At 38.8% G+C, this 19,612-nt stretch overlaps 1 protein-coding gene across 1 annotated transcript in view; it reads right to left on the bottom strand.

Moving 5' to 3' along the window:
- Positions 1-258: 258 nt before the first annotated feature.
- The window catches only part of GDAP2 (ganglioside induced differentiation associated protein 2), a 70,182-nt gene continuing 50,828 nt past the window's right edge, over positions 259-19,612 (bottom strand). Inside the window, exons 10-14 of the mRNA XM_049765926.1 lie at positions 17,465-17,541; positions 16,170-16,309; positions 14,808-14,862; positions 4,618-4,761; positions 259-468 (exon numbers count right to left, since the gene is read on the bottom strand). Of these exons, the coding sequence (XP_049621883.1) occupies positions 421-468; positions 4,618-4,761; positions 14,808-14,862; positions 16,170-16,309; positions 17,465-17,541 (464 nt within the window). The 3' untranslated portion in view covers positions 259-420. The remainder of the gene's footprint in view (positions 469-4,617; positions 4,762-14,807; positions 14,863-16,169; positions 16,310-17,464; positions 17,542-19,612) is intronic.

Raw genomic sequence — 19,612 nt, 5'->3', positions numbered from 1 at the left:
TCTGAAACAAACAATGCAACCAGTCAGCATATACATATATATTTTGAGAGATACTCAAATTACACAAAGAAGCGTGCAGTGTCACAGATGATATGAACAGCAGTGGCTTGTCTATTGGAGAATCCAGTTTCTTGCGGATACTGAAAAGCTGTTCCCCACCTTGTATGAATGACTCTCTGATTTTTTTCATTTAATACAAATATACAAATTTAAAATAAGTGTGCAGTTCAGAATGGCCTACTCTCTTTTTCAGATTGCTTATGTGCCAGAAAATATACAGTCAATAAAAAAATACCAGAGAGGTGACGAACAAAAGGCTCTCTGGGTCTGTACAGCAAAAAATGAGTTATCACGTCACTCGGTCGTGATTCATGGAGAGAGTCACATCCTTGGAAACTGATAGCACTGAAAGATGGCAAGTCACAAATCTGGCGATGGGGGATAAGATGTACAGTAAGGTCCATTTTCCTGTGCAGAGAAAAAGAGACAAGAACATGTGGTTATAAGAGCGATTTTTACCAACTATGTACAAGAAGGGACTTATAGCTGAGACAATGTTTGTAGAACATCAAGGACATACTAGCAAACCCTCAGCTCCATTGGATTTAGAAGGAGATGGTAATCAGGTAATCAGAATGATGTTTATTTATTTATTTATTTATTTATTTATTTATTTATTTTTTGTTTTGGTGCCTACACTCAGTAGTGATCAGGGTTTCAACTCTCAGGAATCAACTCCAGAAGGGTTCAGGGGCCCATATGGAATGCTGGGGATTGAATTCTGGGTAGTTGCTTGTAAGATAAGTTCCCTACCCACTGAACTATCACTCCAGTTCCCCGGAATGACATTAAAACTAAAACATTACCACTCACTATACCAAAATCTGTTTCAGTCCTTTTTTTTTTTTTGCATGATAAATCTCTCACATAATGAGATAGAGGAGGTAACATGCTAATTTTACAGAAAAGGAAAACGAGACTGCAAAATTCACCTCAAATTCCCTAGCACGTCACAAGAAGTGCCTGAATTTAGATCTACATCTATTCAGATCTCATACCCACGTTCTGATTTTATGGTCAGAGTGTAATGACTTACTCTGAACGAAATCTTAATATAGAGTTATGAAACAAAAAGCACATTATCACAGGAATTTAATAACTTTAAGTGTTTTGGCAGAAATAAGCCTTCTCCATGACATGCCTGAGTGGCAAGGCTTGAAACAATTACAGTTCCCAGGGGATTTTATTTAAGACCAAGATAGAGAATTAAAAGCCAAACCTTTAATGTCAAGTGTCAAAAAGCAACAAATCAGTATAAGGGGAAATGTTCTTGATCTCATTTTGGCTAGTTTTATCTTAATAAAATGTCAAGACGAATAACCTTATGGTAGAAGGGCTCTAAATTAGATTTATAAAGCATAATATCCATTTCTTCTAAGGGACATAATTCTTTGATAAATACCTTGTGCTTCAGTAATTCGCAGAAAACACGTACAGCCGCAACACAGACACTTAATAGACAGAGTTTGGGAGGTAAGATGGAATCAGTAGTTCTTTATGATAAATTTACATTACAGTGATGAACTGTTAAGGCTCTTATTAATAAGTTTCTTCCTTTTTCTTTAAACTTTATTGATTGATTGATTGATTGGTTTCTGGGCCACCACATCTGGTGGCACTCAGGGGTTCTTCTGGCTCTGCACTACTCAGAAATAGCCCCTGGCAGGCTGGGGGGGGCATATGGGATGCCAGGAATTAAACTGGGACCCTCCCAGGTTGGCCAAATGCAAGGTAAATGCCCTCCAGCTGTGCTATCTCTCTGGCCCCTCTTCTATATCAATTAATGGCAATAGTGCTACCAGATTCCCCAAATAATCAAACAAATTGGGAAATTCCATTTTCTGATAGCAGGAGAAATTCATTCTTATACCTCATGGAATCTATCAGGTCTTACAACATTCAGCAGGTGATTAGAAGTCATCTGAGTGCCTTTGTGATTCAAAATTTCTGCCATCCTTCAGAGCAGATGCTTTGGCAAAGTAACTTGGTCCCAAAGAATCATTATTAGGAGAAGCAGAAGGTAAGTAGGAAAACTAATTTTCTCATTATAAACAGTCCTTTAAAGACAAAAGAGATATGGCGGGGGGGACAGAGCACTTGGCTTTGCACATGGCTGACCCAGGTTTACTCCTGACACCTCATAGGGTTCCCCAAGTCTGTTAGGAGTGATTCCTGAGAGCAGAGCCAGGAATAAGCCCCAACTATGGCTGGATGTGACCCCAAAATCAACCAAACAAAAATAGCCCTTTGAGGGGGCCGGGCGTGGTGGCACAAGAGGTAAGGTGCCTGCCTTGCCTGCGCTAGCCTTGGACGGACCGCGGTTCGATCCCCCGGCGTCCCATATGGTCCCCCAAGCCAGGAGCAACTTCTGAGCGCATAGCCAGGAGTAACCCCTGAGCGTTACCGGGTGTGGCCCAAAAACCAAAAAAAAAAAAAAAATAGCCCTTTGGGTTTTTTAACCAATACAACCGTACAACTCAACATGTGTATGTGTATGTATACATATATATATATACATACACATACACATGTTGAGTATATATATATATATATATATATAACTCAAAAAGTAAGTTATAAATCCAGACAGTAAGAGCTACTTTGAACTGTCATTTTAAAGTTTTTCTAGTATAGATTTTTTTCAGTGCCTTTTACATAGCTGCTATCCATCATTTGAAGTGTTAAATAGAATGATAATAATAAAGTCATTTTCTATTCTAGCAATCTGCAGTGAATACATACCGGTTACTGATGTTCTTCCTCTGCTTCCTATATATTCACCTTCACAATTTTGTTTTTAAGTTTTGGCCCACACCCGGTGATGCTCAGGGGTTACTTCTGGCTATGAGTTCAGAAATAGCTCCTGGCTTGGGGACTATATGGGACACCAGGGGATGGAACCTTGGTCTATCCTAGGTCAGCTGCATGCAAGATAAATGCTCTACCGCTGCGCCAGCACTCCAGTCCCATACCTTCACAAATTTTTGGTAATGGTAGGAACCTAAGTTATGAGTGCCAGCTGGCTATTGCATCCCCATGCCATGCTCCCATATATAAAAAATTCTTTGTAGCTATGGTCCAGATGCTCTAGTTATAAATCTGCTCTGAGCAATGGGAAACAAGAAATCTTATTAATCTCTAAAGCACACTAAATACTTTATGCCTGGGCTAGAAAGCTAGCACAGCAGGTAAGGCACTTGCCTTGTATTAGGCTGAACTGAGTCTTATTACTGACACCATATATGTTGCCACTGAGCACTGCCAAGTGTGGATAAACCCAGACTTGCAATAACTATGTAAATAAAGATTTTGCTCTTCACGTAGTGGCAACAGACTAAGTTAGAGAATGAAAGTATTATATAGTATGTATCTTACTGAATAAATTTGTACAACAGAGAATAATTCATTCAATATATTATAATATAATAATATAATATAATACAATATAATATATGTACAGACATGCAACATTTACTTTTTGCTGTTTACTTTTTGCCTTTGGGTTACACCTGGTTGTGCTTGGGTCCCATATGGGATACTGGAGACTTAACCAGGGTCAACCTCAAGCAAGGCAAGTAACTTACCCACTTTACTATCTCTCCAGCCCCAAAAATATTTTAAAGGGACATGATCATTTAACTAAGCATCTCTTTACTTTAAAATGACAAAATCAAAGAAATAGAGCTTTGATAAAATTCAAGAAGTCTTCTGCTAGTGGCAAGAATTTATTACCTATTAGACCGGGGTGGCGAACAGGATTTTTACCCTCACTTAAAATGGCAAAATGCAATATGTGTTTAATATATTATTGTTAAAATGATATGCTTTTTTGTGAGTGTTTGTCTGTTTTGGCAGGTAACTGCGTGGTGTGGCTCTCTGACTCTCACAGTTTCAAATTTTGGCTCTTTGTGTCGAACTGTTTCGTCACCCCTGTATTAGACTATATACATGCTAATACTAATTTTAATATTAATGTTATACTACTAGTAAGAAGATTACATTATTTGATGTTCTTAAAAATATAAATTCCCTTGAAGCAAAATGAAACTTGAAACTTCTAGGTAGACTTGATTTTGGCAATTAACAAGAAAATATATATCAACAGAATTTTCTGGCTGTTTATGAAAAGGCATTCAATGTTTTTTTGGGGGGGAAGGAAGGGGAGGGAAGGGAAGGGAAGGGAAGAAAAGGGAAGGGAAGAGAAGGGAAGGGATTCAATTTTAATGTAATTAGGCAGAGGCTTAGGAACCTCAAGATGATTAGAAAAGCAGTACTACAACCAAGAGTAGTCTCAAATCTAAGCAAAAAAGAAAACCCCAAAAGCCCACAGAATATCAACTTCTATTGAAATTTTTATTGAGGGGAAGCTTTCTCTGTGGATAAAGCATTTTCCTGGTCACTGTAGAGAAGAATGTAAAATGGTATTCTCCAGTTTACTAAAACTTGGTAACTGCATAAGTAATATATTAGAATGAAAGGGTGTTGCACTCAGAGGGACTGTTCTACATATACTCAGAATATTCTTCTGATAGGGTGAGAAAGAACTAGCATTCTTACCCTGGCATCATATTCAAGGACGAAGGGAGGAAAGTCGATCTGTTCCGGTGATATTGCAGAGAAGAGCTGGTGGAGGCTGTCCACATGGTGGATTTTGTCCTTCAGTCCTGAGACAGAAAAGGTGGTAAAAAACCATGTTGATACCTGAATTAACAGAAGAAAAAAAAAAAAAGAATTTAAGTTAGTAGCCCGAGGTGGAATCACAAACATAATTTTGGGGAGGGACACACAGTTGGTGGTGCTCAGGGGTTACTGAGACACTCAGACATAACTCCTGGCAGGCTTGAGAGACTATATGGGATGACGGAGATCAAATCTGGGTTGGATACATTCAAGAAAAATGTCCTACCTGCTGTGCTATTGCTGACCCTACAAGCATAATTTTAAAAAATGTATAAGATAGAAACTGTCTTTCAAAAGTGAGTTTGACAGACAGAAGAATAACCCTTTAATAAACAGTAATAAACAGAGTTCCTCCTTTTTTTTTTTTTTTGTTTATGGGCCACACCGGGCAGTGCTCAGGGGTGACTTCTAGCTCTGCACTCAGATATCACTTCTGGCAGGCTCAGGAACCATATGGGATGCCGGGAATTGAACCATGGTCTGTCCAGGGTTGGCCATGTGCAAGGCAAATGCCCTATTGCTGTGCTATTGCTCTGGCCCCATAAACAATGTTCCTTTAAGTGCAGATTATAGTTTCTAGTGAGCTATGCAATAATTTTGATGAATTATGAATATTAGAAAAGAGGCCCAACTAAAAGATGCAAACTAGAGGAATTACTGGGAAATGGGGTAATGAGTTGTTTATTTTTTCCATGAAGCTCCTGGTTCCGTTACTTGCTTACATGCTTCCAAGTCTGTGCTCTTTGCAATGTGTTCGTCTTACTGTGTGTGCTGTGGTTAGAATACTGTATTCTCTGGTAAAGTCACAGGCACTTCATTTAATATTTCCACATCTTATAGATTTTCATTTTTAAGTAAGACTGAAAAAAACTATTTTGCTAATATTTAAACACTTTTCAATTGCGATTTGGAAAATCTCTCTTTCTTGGTCAATCCAAGTGATTGTTCTAGAGATGAATGTAGGCTGATCTTTGCTTATTTCATTTTACATATAAATTGCCTAAAAAAAAATCAGTCAGCAAAATGTGTTGTACTGAGAACTCTTATGGGACCGGAGCAAGGGTGCAGCAGTAGGGCATTTGTATTCCACGCAGCTGACCCAGGATGAACCTGGGTTTGATCCCTGACATCCCATATGGTCCCCCCAAGCCAGGAGCAATTTTTGAGCATAGAGTCAGGAGTAAAGCTTGAGCATCACTAGGTGTGGTCCAACATCCAAAAGGAAGAAAGGAAGGAAGGAAAGAAGGAAGGAAGGAAGGTAGGAAGGAAGGAAGGAAGGAAGGAAGGAAGGAAGGAAGGAAGGAAGGAAGGAAGGAGGGAGTGAAGGAGGGAAGGAAGAAGGAAGGAGGGAGGGAGGGAGGGAAGGAAGGAGGAAAGAAAATGAAAGAAATAAAGAAAGAACTCTTGAGAACAAACATTATTGACACAAACTAGTTAACAGCAAGGGATTCTAAAATATTGTTCACTTATCATTAACTGGCCATCACAACTAGCCCCTAATTGCCCATAACTTACAAAACAGCTGAGTGAAATTAGAGTATTGTTAGAATTCCTATTGAATTTACAAATGTTTACCTATTCTCAGATGCTGGCATGGTAAATTCCAAATGTGTAACTGCACAGATTATAAACCTTGTTACTGATGTCAATAACTTTGTTGATCTATTTGATAGCCTACCACGATCTTCCCAACTACTTTGTCATTGTAAATTCTCCACATATTTCAGGTCCCTAAACACCTACTCACAAATCAAAAAAATGGAGATTTAGAACTAATCTAATCTTCATGAAAAATTTAACTAGAGTTTTCTTTTTTTTTTTTTAAAAAATGGTGGGTAGTGTCTTAGATTAATTCATTTAATTGAAACCATTATGACTTACAAATTACTTCATATTTGGATTTCTGATATACAGGGTATCAGGGCCATTCCTACCACCATTGTCAACCTCCCTCCATCAATTACCAAGAATTCGTTCTTCCACTACCACCCCATGGCCCCCAACCTGCCAGAATAACAGGCCCAATTGGAGTGTAGATTGTTGTAGTTTGGATCTCTTCATTCTATTGTTGTTGACGTTGGCTTGGATATTTAGTTCTGTCCTTTGTTTTCTTCACAAATGCACCTTAGACCCTCATCCTTTCTTATTCTTTTTTTTCTTAATTTTAAAGATAAAAGCAGAAATATGAGGTAAAACAAAGCAATCCATGTCCCAAGGTTATATGAAAAAGTCAGGATCTCCTATCTAAAAGATAAAAAGAAATAAGTGTGGGGGGGAGCAGGTATTTTTTTGCATAGGTGTAAATGTCTTCGGCTGTACCACCCTGAATGCATCCAATCTCGTCTTATCTAGATTTTCCTATATTTTGTTTGCGTTTAAGCCATATCTGGTGATGCTCAGGGCTTACTCCTGGCTCTGCGGTCTTGGTGGGCTCCGGAGACTATGTGTTGCTAGGTATCAAATCGGGGTTGGCTGTATGCAAGGTATTGTTTTCTGTACTTCGTTCTGGCCCTGCTATTCAAATTACTACACTCAGTAGATTCATCTTTACCATTATTTCTCTTATAATTTCAAGCAGATTTTCCTCTCAATTGATTTAAATCTTGTTTATGTTTTCCAACTACATAGTATTTCAGATATTCATGTTCCTTTCTATCGTTTCCCTAAGTCATAGACCATCATAAAACTATAATACGAAAATGATAGTATAGAGGTTTACGAGGTGCAGATACAACGAGGCCTTCAAGTATTTAGTAAAAGATCAACCAATAAGGATAAGAGCTATTTTATGACTTTCATGGTTATACTTGCAACACTAACCAGACTGTCTAGGCCTCAAATAGTAACATTACGTTCTGTCATGCCTCTCTGCCCATATTACAAAAATTGGAGAGAGAGGTTATTAGGAAAGTTCTGGCACCTTGATAGAATAAAGTCAGCTTCACAAAACCTCCAAACTAGCTTTTCTACAGTAATTTCTAATAAATATACCATTACATACCAAACTGATACCGATTTCTAGAACCAAATTAGGAGTTCTATGAATAGCTAAAGATAGTTAATAAAGAAATATGAAAGGGCAAGGATATTTTCAATATTTTACAAAGCACTGGAGAAAATAAGAATGAAGAGTCAGAATAAAGAGGCAACTCAAGGATGGGTCAGACAATACATTTGTATAAGAAATTACGCATAGACCGGCTACACTGTGTGTGAAGCATTGTATGGTATTTGCATGTAACGTAACAGATTCCAATAATGTACTAGATCATAAGAATTTATAAGATTATAAGAATGACTAATGACTAATGGGCTGGAGCAATAGCACAGCAGTAGGGCATTTGCCTTGCATGAGGCTGACCCAGGACAGACCTGAGTTCGATTCCCAGCATCCCAGAATGTCCCCTAAGAAAGGAGCTTAGCTTTCTGAGTGCAGAGCCAGGAGTAACTCTGAGTTACTCAAAACAAAACAAACCAAAACAAAAAAGATTAAATAATGAAGGCAAAATACACTAAACTATAAAGAACTTAAATAGATAAATATTTATATATAAGGAGTGGCTACTTGGAAAAAATTTTGTAAAATTAAAGAGAAATGAGAGATTTTTATACAATGGGCCTTATGTAAGAATCTTCTTGCATGCTGCCTTTTCTGCAATTCTTTGTTTATTGTCTTTCAGAGCTCAGATCAGATTTTATTTTCATCGAGAAAGCTCTCTTTGACCATCCCCGCTCAGAGCTGGGGAAGAAACTTCTAAGTATTCCAACAGCACTGTCTTTACTCACAGGAAAGACTCAATTTCAGTCTCAAAACAGATTGTAAATTCCTTAGTGTGAAAGATTATCTTATTTCATACCATACGCATACAGACTAATCGAAGCCTAAAACAGAAAATATGGAATCTAGCGTGTACTGAATGATTTAACAAGTGGGGAAGAAACAGGAAGTTTTGAAATTACTATTTTACTACTATTTAGGGAAGGTCTGATATTCTTTCCTATCAATAATAAAAATAAATAACACTCAACTTAGACTCAATTTCTTTATCTAGAAAATGAGCACATTATACTTTCTTAATTTTTAATGTCCCTTTTAAATATATAGGTCTAACATAGGATTCCTGAATAGATCAGAATATTGACAGTGAAAAGAGTGACAAAAATCAAAGGAAAAATTTGGATGAGGAAAGAATAGAAATACCTTTCTTTATTGCATTTATTCCTCTTAGAACCTCCAAAACTCAGATGAGAAAATATTCAGAGTAGACAAATGGAAACATCATTAAAAAGTTTTCTATCCAGGGACACCCATATATCCGCCATTTTAGATCAATATCCCCCGTTTCACCCATTTCCACCCACCTAAGTGCTTCTAAGATATGCGCTTACTCACTGTTTGTGATAAAGTTTCAGGCTTAATACCTTTTTTTTGTTTTGTTTTGTTTTTGGTTTTTGGGCCACACCAGGTGATGCTCAGGGGTTACTCCTAGCTATGCGCTCAGAAATCACTCATGGCTTATGAGACCAGATGGGACACGGGATTGAACTGAGGTCTGTCCTGGATCAGCTGTATGCAAGGCATGTGCCAAACCATTGTGCCATCGCTCCGGCCCCTGATACTTAATACTTTTATCAACTTTAAGCACACCCCCACCTCCCAGTTAAAATTTCCCATCACCACTGCTGTAGTGTTCTCTTGTCCTATTCCCCTCGACCGCACTCTCATACCCAGTAAGCTTCCTAATTCTCTGTGAATGCTAGAAATTCTATCATCCAATTACTCTTATTTCAAAGCCTAGAAAATAGAGCCACAAAAATATAAACTAGGACAAGCCTGGCCACAGAACATGTGTGCTCAAGTAACTGACCACAGCCAGAAAGTGAGTCCACTTAGTTTCCTTCCTATTAGTAAACTTCAAAAAGAACAGCAGTAGTGATTTATATGGGCAGTCAACTGACTATCACTTTGGTCCAGTGGCCTGGAAAAGACTGGCGGAGGGGAATGAGAACAGTTATGGTTTTATTGTTTTATGATCCCTTAAGCTCCTCTCATCATTTTTCTAATGACAACTACCCTATTTTTAGTTTTGATTTAGTACAAACAGAATGGTGCATTTCGTTTCATTGCACGCCTTTTAAGTTGAACTTCATTTTCCTTGTTCCAGAATAAAACTGGGATGTAGTCACAGGATGGCTTTCACTTTCTACATCTGGTCTTCAGCCCTTGCTTGACCTAGGGACTGACTCCTCGATGAAGGAACTTCAGATGTGATGGCCAAAGCTACTAGTGCTAATACCTAAATTTGAGGTGCTACCCTCCATGAGAAGGAGAGTGTCTGCAAACTTTCAGTGCTGTAGATGAGGGGGTAGTTAGATCTCAGTTGGTTCTTTTTTTCATTTGTATCTTTTCTAACAATCTCAAGTTGAATACAATACAATACAATACAAGTTGACATCAGAAAAGTATTTTTTTCTGAAATAACTTTTCAGTTAACCATTTGATATTATTTTATTTATTAATATTTATATTTCAGTTAGATTTAAGTTTTATAAGATCTTGTTCAGGGAAACATTATTTCTTTTATAGTTAGCTTGCTTTTAGGGTCTAAGTATATTTAAAAAGAAAAAAAAATCACCAAAATATTTAGCTTGTTTGCTATTTTGGACCTCCAAAGAGTTGTTCAGGAGGTCCAAGAGGCCCAAGTGGTGATTCTTGACTTATCAGATCATCAGTTCAGCATAGGGGTGACAGGGATGTGACACCAGGGACCACTCTGCTATGCTCAGGGACTTCCAGGGGCTACACCTGACAATGCCTGGTAAAACTGAGTTGGCACCCCATCAAAGTAGAGTTTAACATTTGTTCAGATTCTTTGCTGGAAAACTTACTTTGGATGAACTACACAGAGTTAAAGTACACTTTTGCTATTTATTCAAATTCCTGCATGATCCCATTGAAATGCAGATAGTTATCACATTAGAAAGTTTGTTCAAGCTCCTTTTCCATAAGTCACTTTCCAGAGAAAAACCAACTTTCTTTTTTCATTCCATGGCTTAGGTTTTGCTTTCTCCAAATTTCGTGTGTCGATGGAATCACAGAGCATGACTTACATGGAAGGAAGGCTTGCTTCACTTAACAAAATGTTTTCAAGAGTCTTCCACGATACGTATACCAGCATGTTCTCCTTTATTGCCAAATAATATTCCATTACAAGAAAATTCCAGAGTTTAATTATTTATAATCCAACTGAAGGATATCTGGGCAGTTTCCAGTTATTACTGCTATGAACAGTCATGCTGAAGTCTTTTTATGTGTCTATGCTTTCTTTCATTTCAATTAAGTCAATGCCTAGCAGAAGATCTGCTAGATTACAGATTAGGTATATATTTGACATACAAGAAACTGTCACAACTGTTTTCAAAGCAGCCCCACAACTGAATATTACTATTATCACTTAGAAATATAATTACTCCACATCACTAGAAATATCTGGCAGTTTCTGTGCTACAAAATTTCAGCTATTCCAGAAACTGTGCTGCAATATCATTGAAGCTGTTTTTAAGGTAAGGAAGAAATTTATTGAAATACTGCTGACATAAGACACAGAGGGGACCACTTATACTAGCAGCCCAGGGAGCAAAGGAGGAGGATATGGGATGCCTTCTAAAAATGGGGGGAGAGGGAGGACGACATTGGTGGTGGGAATGCCTCTGACTCAATGTCACTATATACCTAAAACTTTAGTGTGAATGATTTGTAATCCACTTTGGTCAAAATAAAAAAATATTATATTAAAAAAAAGAAGCAAAACTAAATAAAACTACATACTTAAAACAAACTACATATTTAAAACACACAACTTGCTATGCTTTGACTTACACACCCAGAACTATTGTCACAGAATCAAGAAAATAACACACTTATTATTCCCAAAGATTTTGGGGAGCTTTATAGCTTGTCTCTCCACCTTTCCACCCTATATAATTATTTTGTATTCAGCAATTCTATAGGTGTTTTTATCTACTCAAATCCTGTGTGAAAGGAATCAGGCAGTGTATATATTGTTTTGCGCCTGATATCTCATTTTCTCAGCATAATCTGAGTTCCACACATGTTAATAGTCCATTCTTTTTTACTGCTGAGCTGCGTTTGAGTATATAAATCTATCTACCAGTTTGTCTAATCCCCAAATGAAGGAGATATGGGTAGTTTCCTGGTTTTCATAGTCATATGAATGACTATTCATAATAATGAATACTTATGCAAAAATGGGCATGGAGGTGTTTCTATTTTGTCCCAGCTAGGTATCTAGGAGTAGAATGGATGATTTATATAGTTATATCAACTGCAAAACTGAAGTTTTTCACTTAGGTGCTCAATCGGTTCTGACTTCGTATTCACAGACGAAGAAAGATATGTCCAAGTTGTTTATGTGTAATCCAATTACTCTGATCTTGCTTGTTGAACAGACTATCCTTTCTCTACTGATCTACTTTTCCATTTTTTTGTTCAAAGCAAGTTCTTCCTTTCTCTCTGGATTCTCTATTTTATCTATCCCTATATTTATTCATTTTTTTGCTACTTCCTCAGAGTGAAGCCCTGCAGTTTTAGCTTTGAATATGGTGGCAGTGATGGCCCTCTACCTTTTTTTCTTTTACAGAGCATTTCACCTTTTTTAGATCTGTACGTTTTTGTGTGTTTGTGCTACACCAAGTGACACTCAGGTGTTACTCCTGCTATGCGCTCAGAAATCGCTCCTGGCTTGGGGGACCATATGGGACGCCAGGGGATCGAACCGCGGTCTGTCTTAGGCTAGTGTGCGAAAGGCCTTATGCCCTACACCACTGCTCCGGCCCTCATTTCTAAGTATTTAATATATTTTATACTTCTTGCAAAATAAAAAGACTACTTTGAAAACATCAACATTAAATCTATTGCTAATATGCCCAACATATTTTTTTGTGTGGGGGCCATACCTCTTGATACTTGGGAATCACTCTTGGTAGGGATCAGGGGACTAGAAGGTTCAGGGGAACAAATTGGGGGAATATGGGATTGAAAGAGGGGCAGAGTCAAGAAGGGAAGGTGGGGAAAAGGAAAAAGAAGTTGATGAGTTAAGTTTAGGAAAGAGGGAGAGTAGAAAGAGGATAATTACTGAAAGAGCAGCCAAGGTATCAATTTATTAGTTGCTAGCTTAGGGAAAGCGATTTCACCCCTTTCAGCATCAATTCCTTAGTCTGAAAAAGGGGTCTAATATGATTATCCACTTCAGAAGTGGAATTTGAAGGTAGGCTTGAACAAAATGGTGAGTGGGATGAAGAGTGCTTATGAAACATTCTTGTGGTCACTTGGGAATCCTAGTCACAGGTGGATTGAGTTCAGGAAGAGGGAATATAGATCTGTGAAGAGGGACAGAAGCAAATGATAAGAATAAATTTTCTGAGCAGTGGAGTGAGGAGAAGGGGTGCTCGGTACTGATATTTCCTAAATTTTCTGTTAAGATCAAAGCAAGGCTAGGTAGTAGAGTGAGGAGATTGTTGTGTATGTAAATATTTTAGGGGATTATTATATTACTGATCCTACCCTGATAGGTGATTGTGCCCTACCCTAGGGTGTGACCTGGCATTCTTCCCCCACCCGAGGGTGGTACCTGATTCTGCTTCCACCATTGGGTGGTATCTGATCCCACTATTGGGTGGTACCTGATTCTGGGGGATAAAAACAAGGGTCTGTGGAAGGCGAGAGGCTTTTGGCAGGAACTGATGCTGAGGCTTTGGACTTCAGTCTTGTCCACTGAATAAAGCTATTATTTCTACAAGCCTGACTGACTGTGAGCTGTTTACCCGCCGTTTCACCTCAGAACCGTCGGCTAGACAGGGTGGCAGACGCGTACTTCGAGCTGAAGGGGAAAGACCTCATCCTCCATCCCTCCATCAGTCAACCTCTTCAGGGGCTGACTTGCAACAGGAGGTAATGGTGGACAGAACTTAAGAAGCCTAAAGAATGAGGCAGGTCCTAGTCAGAGAGATAGCAGAGACCCCTGGCTAAGAAAGCCCACCAAGGCTGCAGAGCTGAGTCACCAGGCTCCAGGATTTCCCCATCAGTATTCAGAATCCAGGTACAAGAAAAGAGCAGAACAAGGGGGTTATTTCCAAATCAGGTTTCGATGGCATGCATGACAGGTACATGAGCAAGAGGTCATAATTTTAGGCCTTTAGAGTAGTGCTAAAGGGATGGAATATGGGTTTGAGATTATGCAAAGAATAAAAAGATAACATTGCAGAAAAAGTAAAAATAGAAGATGTCTCGATAGGTTAAATTATAAAATTAAATACTCGGGATAAAATTGCAAGAAATTTTATCCCTTTCAATATTAAACAGCAGGGTGAAAAGCAGACTCAATGGTAGAGCATGTATCTTGCCATATGTGAGGTCCTGCATTCGATTTTCAGCATCACACACACACACACACACACACACACAAACACACACACAGAATGACAACTATAACAATGATAGGAGTATCTACAGTACAGGTGGATAAAAGCTTTTTATTTATATTGTTTTTTTTGGCCAACCCATAACTATTTTCAGGGAATATTGCTGGCTCTGTGTTCAGAAATCACCCTTGATAGTGTTTGGGGAACTATATGGGATGCTGGAGATTGAATTTGGGGGTTAGCAATGTGCAAGGCAAGCACCTTACTCATTGCACTGTGACTCCAGCCCCCAAAATGTCTTTTGTTGAGCTGAGATCTAAAGCATAGATAGACAGGAATTAATTATAAGCATAGGAAGAAAAATGCTCTGTGGCAACAGAATGAACAGAGATGAATAGAGAATGAAGATCAAGGACTGAGAGGTAAATAGCTTATGAGGTTGCCCACAAAAATACTAGTTATAGGAAACCAAAACTTAAAAACTACAACTCATTATCACTTAGAAGGAAGCATTCACAGAAAAATTAGAATTCACATGGCTACTATAAAATAAGACACTGAAATCTACTATGCTGGCATATAGTTACTTAAGTTCATGATTTAGCTCAAAACAAAAACTACAGTACCTTGGAGCGAAATGTTGGATGGACAAAGTAAACAGCCTTCAAGTTCCTCTTGTACCTGATTGAAAATCAAAACAAGATCAGTTTAAATCATGTCTAACATCAGTCATCATTTTGGGATGATTTATTGCTAGAGTCTAGATTATATATACACGTGAAATACAAATTTTCAAATACCTCTCAAACTACAAAGTGTCATTTTAAGTGAAATGTCAGGAACAGGTTTGAGAACATTCCATTACTTAATGTGTTTCTTTGATAAGAGATAGTGTGTTTTTTTTTTTCCTTGGTTGGGAAAGAGCCACTTTGAGCAAGGACAAAGTAAATTCCTGTTTAAATAGATACTGTGAACCATTTTTGTTTTGAAGTTACACCCTGCTGTGGTCAGCACTTACTCCTGGCTCTGCTCAAGGATAACTCCTTGCAAACTTGGGGATCATAAGGGCATAAAGATTGCCCAGCACTGAGCCCAGGACAGGTTACTAAATGCCTCTCCCACTGTGCTATCTCTCCGGCCCTTGTACGCCATTTTCAAATATAGAGCTAGAATCTCTGGAATTAACAAACTTAGGAGCCACTGGCTTAAATGAAATGTTATGAATTATTCTGATAAGTGAAACACAACATATTAATAGGAGATGCTACTTTTTGTTATTTTCTTTTTTTTAACTTTATTTATTTATTGATTGATTGACTGGGTCACACCCAGTGTCACTCAGGGGTTACTTCTGGCTCTGCACTCAGGAATTGCCACTGGCAGGCTGGGGGGACCATTTGGGATGCCAGGAACAAAACCGGGTCCCTCCTGGGTTGGCTGCATGCAAGGCTAACACAGCTGTGCAATCTCTTTGGCCCTCTTTTTGTTATTTTTTAGGCAAAGATTGGTACTAACCCTAACCCTTTCTCAAAGCATTTGAAAGCAGGATGATTTCCACGTGCATGTTTACTTAAATGCAAAGTAAACTGAGGTTAAAGAGTTTTTTTTTTTAAAAAAATATAAGTCTCTATTCCATATAAAACAAAAACCTGCTATATAAAATATCCTTTCATAAAACATGCAGCATTGCTTTCTATTGATCAGTAATTAGAAGAAAGAAGCGTTTTCTGCTCTTGACAATTTCTTTTCTTTTTAAACTTATGTGATTATTGATTGATTGATTGATCGGTTGGTTTCTGGGCCAGACCTTGTGACACTTAGGGGTCACTCCTGGCTCTGCACTCAGAAATCACCCACGGCAGGCTGGGGGACCATCTGGGATGCTGGAAACCGAACTGGGTCCCTCCATGGTTGGCCGCATGCAAGGCAAACATTCTACCTCTGTGCTATCTCTCTGGCTCTGTTATCGATAATTTCTAATAACTAACTTGACATCAACGACGTCGTAGACTTTCTTCAGGAACTCGGAGTCTAGGTGATTGTATTCGCTGGTCAGTGTGTGAAAATACACCAGTACGTATTCTTTCACAGCAATATGATCCATCACATGGATGAAATATAAGAGTGCCTGGAAGAACAAGGAGAAACAAGGCAAGCATCACTTTCCTAGCAGTCTCTTTCCCAGAGGTTGAGAGGGAAAACAAATTCTGAAGATTAGTCTGATTTATGTCCTAGGCAGGACAGATGGGTTTCTCAGACTCTCAACTCCATTTTCTTTTTTCTTTTTCTTGTTTTGGGGCCATATCTGGCCTTGTTCAGCGATGACTCTTGGCTCTGCACTCAGGAATCATTCCTGGCAAGGTTTGGGGGACCCTATAGGGTTCCAGAGATCACATCTGATTTGGTCTTGTGTAAGGAAAGCGCCCTATCCACTGTCTCCTGGCTTTGCCTCCAACTCGTTTTTAAAATCAGTGACTTCAAAATTCACTTTAAAATTTAAAACACAAAGTTATTCCTAGCTAATTTGGGGGCATATAATGTTACAGCACCAACTACTTCTCTGCCTGTTTTTTCCTTTCAGATAAATGAAGAAAAGTGAATTATTCAGTTTAAAACAAAAAGGGCACAATTTCCAAGCGAGCAGTCAAACAAAAACCTGCCAGTTAACATCATGTCTTAAACAGGGCAGTTGCATGTCTGAGAGATCAGATCTGGGTATTCCACTATTTTTGTTTCTCCTTGAGAAAGAAGCCAGACCCATAACTCAGTGACTTGCCAACTCACAGGCCTTTTGGGCCAGACTGTCAAATACTCAGTTCTACTTTACCTCCTATTCTAAGCTCGGTACTCAATTCATATTCAACATTTTTTTAATTTAGTTTTGGGGCCACACCCGGTGACGCTCAGAGATTACTCCTGGCTATACACTCAGAAATCGCTTCTGGCTTGGGGTCCATATGGGACACCAGGGGATCGAACTGCAGTCTGTCCTGGGTCAACTGTGTGCAAGGCAAACATCCTACTGCTATGCCAGCACTCTGGCACCAATATTCAACATTTTTTTTTTTTTTTTGGTCAGATCTTGCGGCAGTCATGGATTACTCTTGGCTCTGCAGTCAGGAATTATGTCTGGCAGTGTATATAGAACTATATGGGATGCCAGGGAATCCAATCCAGGTCATGCAAAGCAAGATCCTTCCCCGCTGAACTATCACTCTAGCCTCATATTACATTTATTATTTTTTTAAAAGCATTATTTGTAAAAGGGCCATTTTATGCTTACCTTATCCATATCTATTAATGTTACAGGAATGTTGCGTCCAACTACCACCATCACTGTGCGACCACAGTTATCAACACCTACAAAGAGGGAATGGAATCAGTGCCCAAACATGACCTCAAAATACCCTATGTCCTGGTCTCAACCATTTTCCCCTCCAATTTCACCTTAAGCTTGTGTTTTGTTTGGGAGCCACAATTGGCAGTGCTCAGGGGTGACTCCTGGTTTTGTGCTCAGAAGCCTACCCCCTGGCAGGCTTGGGGGAATCCTGTGGAGTGCTGAGGAATAGAACTGGATTGGCCACGAGCAAGGCAAAACTTTGTTTTCTAAGCTTTATTGACTTTAGTGACTGCTGTGACTTTTTAAGATATAACCTCTTTATAGGATTTTAATTTGGAATGGCCAAAGGTAAGGTCTCTGGGTGAATTTTTTTCAGTAATTGCTTTTTGTTTAAACCCAACTCCATTTTTTCCCTATTTTTTAAAATTAACTCTTCAATTGAATCACCATGGGACAGTTATGAAGTTCTATTTTTTCACAATGCTATTGTCTTAGATCTTTTAACTTTTTATAATAACTTTATTTAAGCACCAAGATTACAAACATGATTGTAACTGGCTTTCAGTCATAAAAAAAGAACACCCTCTTTGACCAGTGTAACATCCCCATCAAAGTTCTTTAGACATATAACGTATACCATTGACCAGTGCACATTTTTCTCAACCAGTTTCCTCAGTTTCCCTCCTGTCCTACCCCCTGTATGACTCTGGTGCAGAAAATTTTCTTCTCTCTTCATTTCTTTTCTTTTTAGACATTGTGGTTTGCCATATTGGTACTGCAGAGAAAGTATGCACATCATTTTATCTCCTTGCAGCACCTAGAAATCATTTCCAACTATTATTGTCATAGTGGTTCCTTCTTTGCCCTAACAGCAATCCCCCACTATTTGTAACAAGCTCCCTACCAGGAACTTGTCGTCGTGGACCTCCACTCTATTGTCTCTGAATATTAATACCAGGCTATCATTATTTTTTTAATATCCCACCAATGAATGTCATGATTCTAAATCTATTCCTTTCCCTGAATCATTCTGCTAGGTATAACACTCTCCATTTCCATCCATGTAAAAGCAAATTTCATGACTTTATTTTCCTAATACCTGCATAGTATGACACTGTATTGATGTCTTTAGCCACACTTAGCTGTTCTCAGGCACTTGCATTGTTTCTGGATTCTGGCTATTGTTAATAGTGCTGCAATGAACACGGAGTACAGAGGGCATTTCTGCATTATTTCTGGGTTCCTAGGAGTAGTATTGCAGGGTCATACAGAATCTCAATTTCTAGTTTTTGTTTTGTTTTGTTTTGTTTTTGTTTTGTTTTTTGTTTGTTTGTTTTTGGGCCACACCCGTGACGCTCAGGGGTTACTCCTGGCTATGCGCTCAGAAGTCGCTCCTGGCTTGGGGGACCATATGGGACACCGGGGGATCGAACCGCAGTCCATCCAAGGCTAGCGCAGGCAAGGCAGGCACCTTACCTCTAGCGCCACCGCCCAGCCCCAATTTCTAGTTTTTTTAGGAATATCCATATTGTTTTCCAAAAAGGATGGAGCAGTCAACATTCCCACCAACAGTGAATGAGAATCCCTCTCTCCTTGCACCCATGTCAGCACTGGTTTTACTTGTTCCTTTTTTTTTTTTTTTTTTTTTTTTTTTAAATTTGGGCCAGACTTGGTAGTGCTCAGTGCTCAGGGGTTACTCCTGGCTTTGTGCTCAGGGCACCATATGGGATACTGGAAATTGAACCCAGGTTAGCTATGTGCAAGACAAATGCCCTACCTGCTGTACTGTGGCTCCGGCCCATATTTTTGTTCTTTTTGATGTCTGTCAGTCTCTGTGATGTGAGATAGTATCTCACTGTTGTTTTGATTTGTTTGACGATTAATGATGTGGAGGTTTTTTCTATGTGCCTTTTGGGACATTTTTATGTCTTCTTTGAATACGTTTTTGTTCATCTCTTCTTCCCATTTGTAAATAGTGTTAGATGTTTTAACCCAATGTAAGGTCAAGTCCTACCAGTATCTTATATAGCTTAGATATTAACACCTTATCAGATGGGTATTGGGTTTCTCCCAATCTGGAGGCAGTCTGTA

This window comes from Suncus etruscus, chromosome 19 (genome assembly GCF_024139225.1).
Source record: "Suncus etruscus isolate mSunEtr1 chromosome 19, mSunEtr1.pri.cur, whole genome shotgun sequence".
Taxonomy (NCBI): Eukaryota; Metazoa; Chordata; class Mammalia; order Eulipotyphla; family Soricidae; genus Suncus; species Suncus etruscus.
Note: the sequence above shows the minus strand (reverse complement) of the source record. Positions and strands in the feature narration are given on the sequence as shown.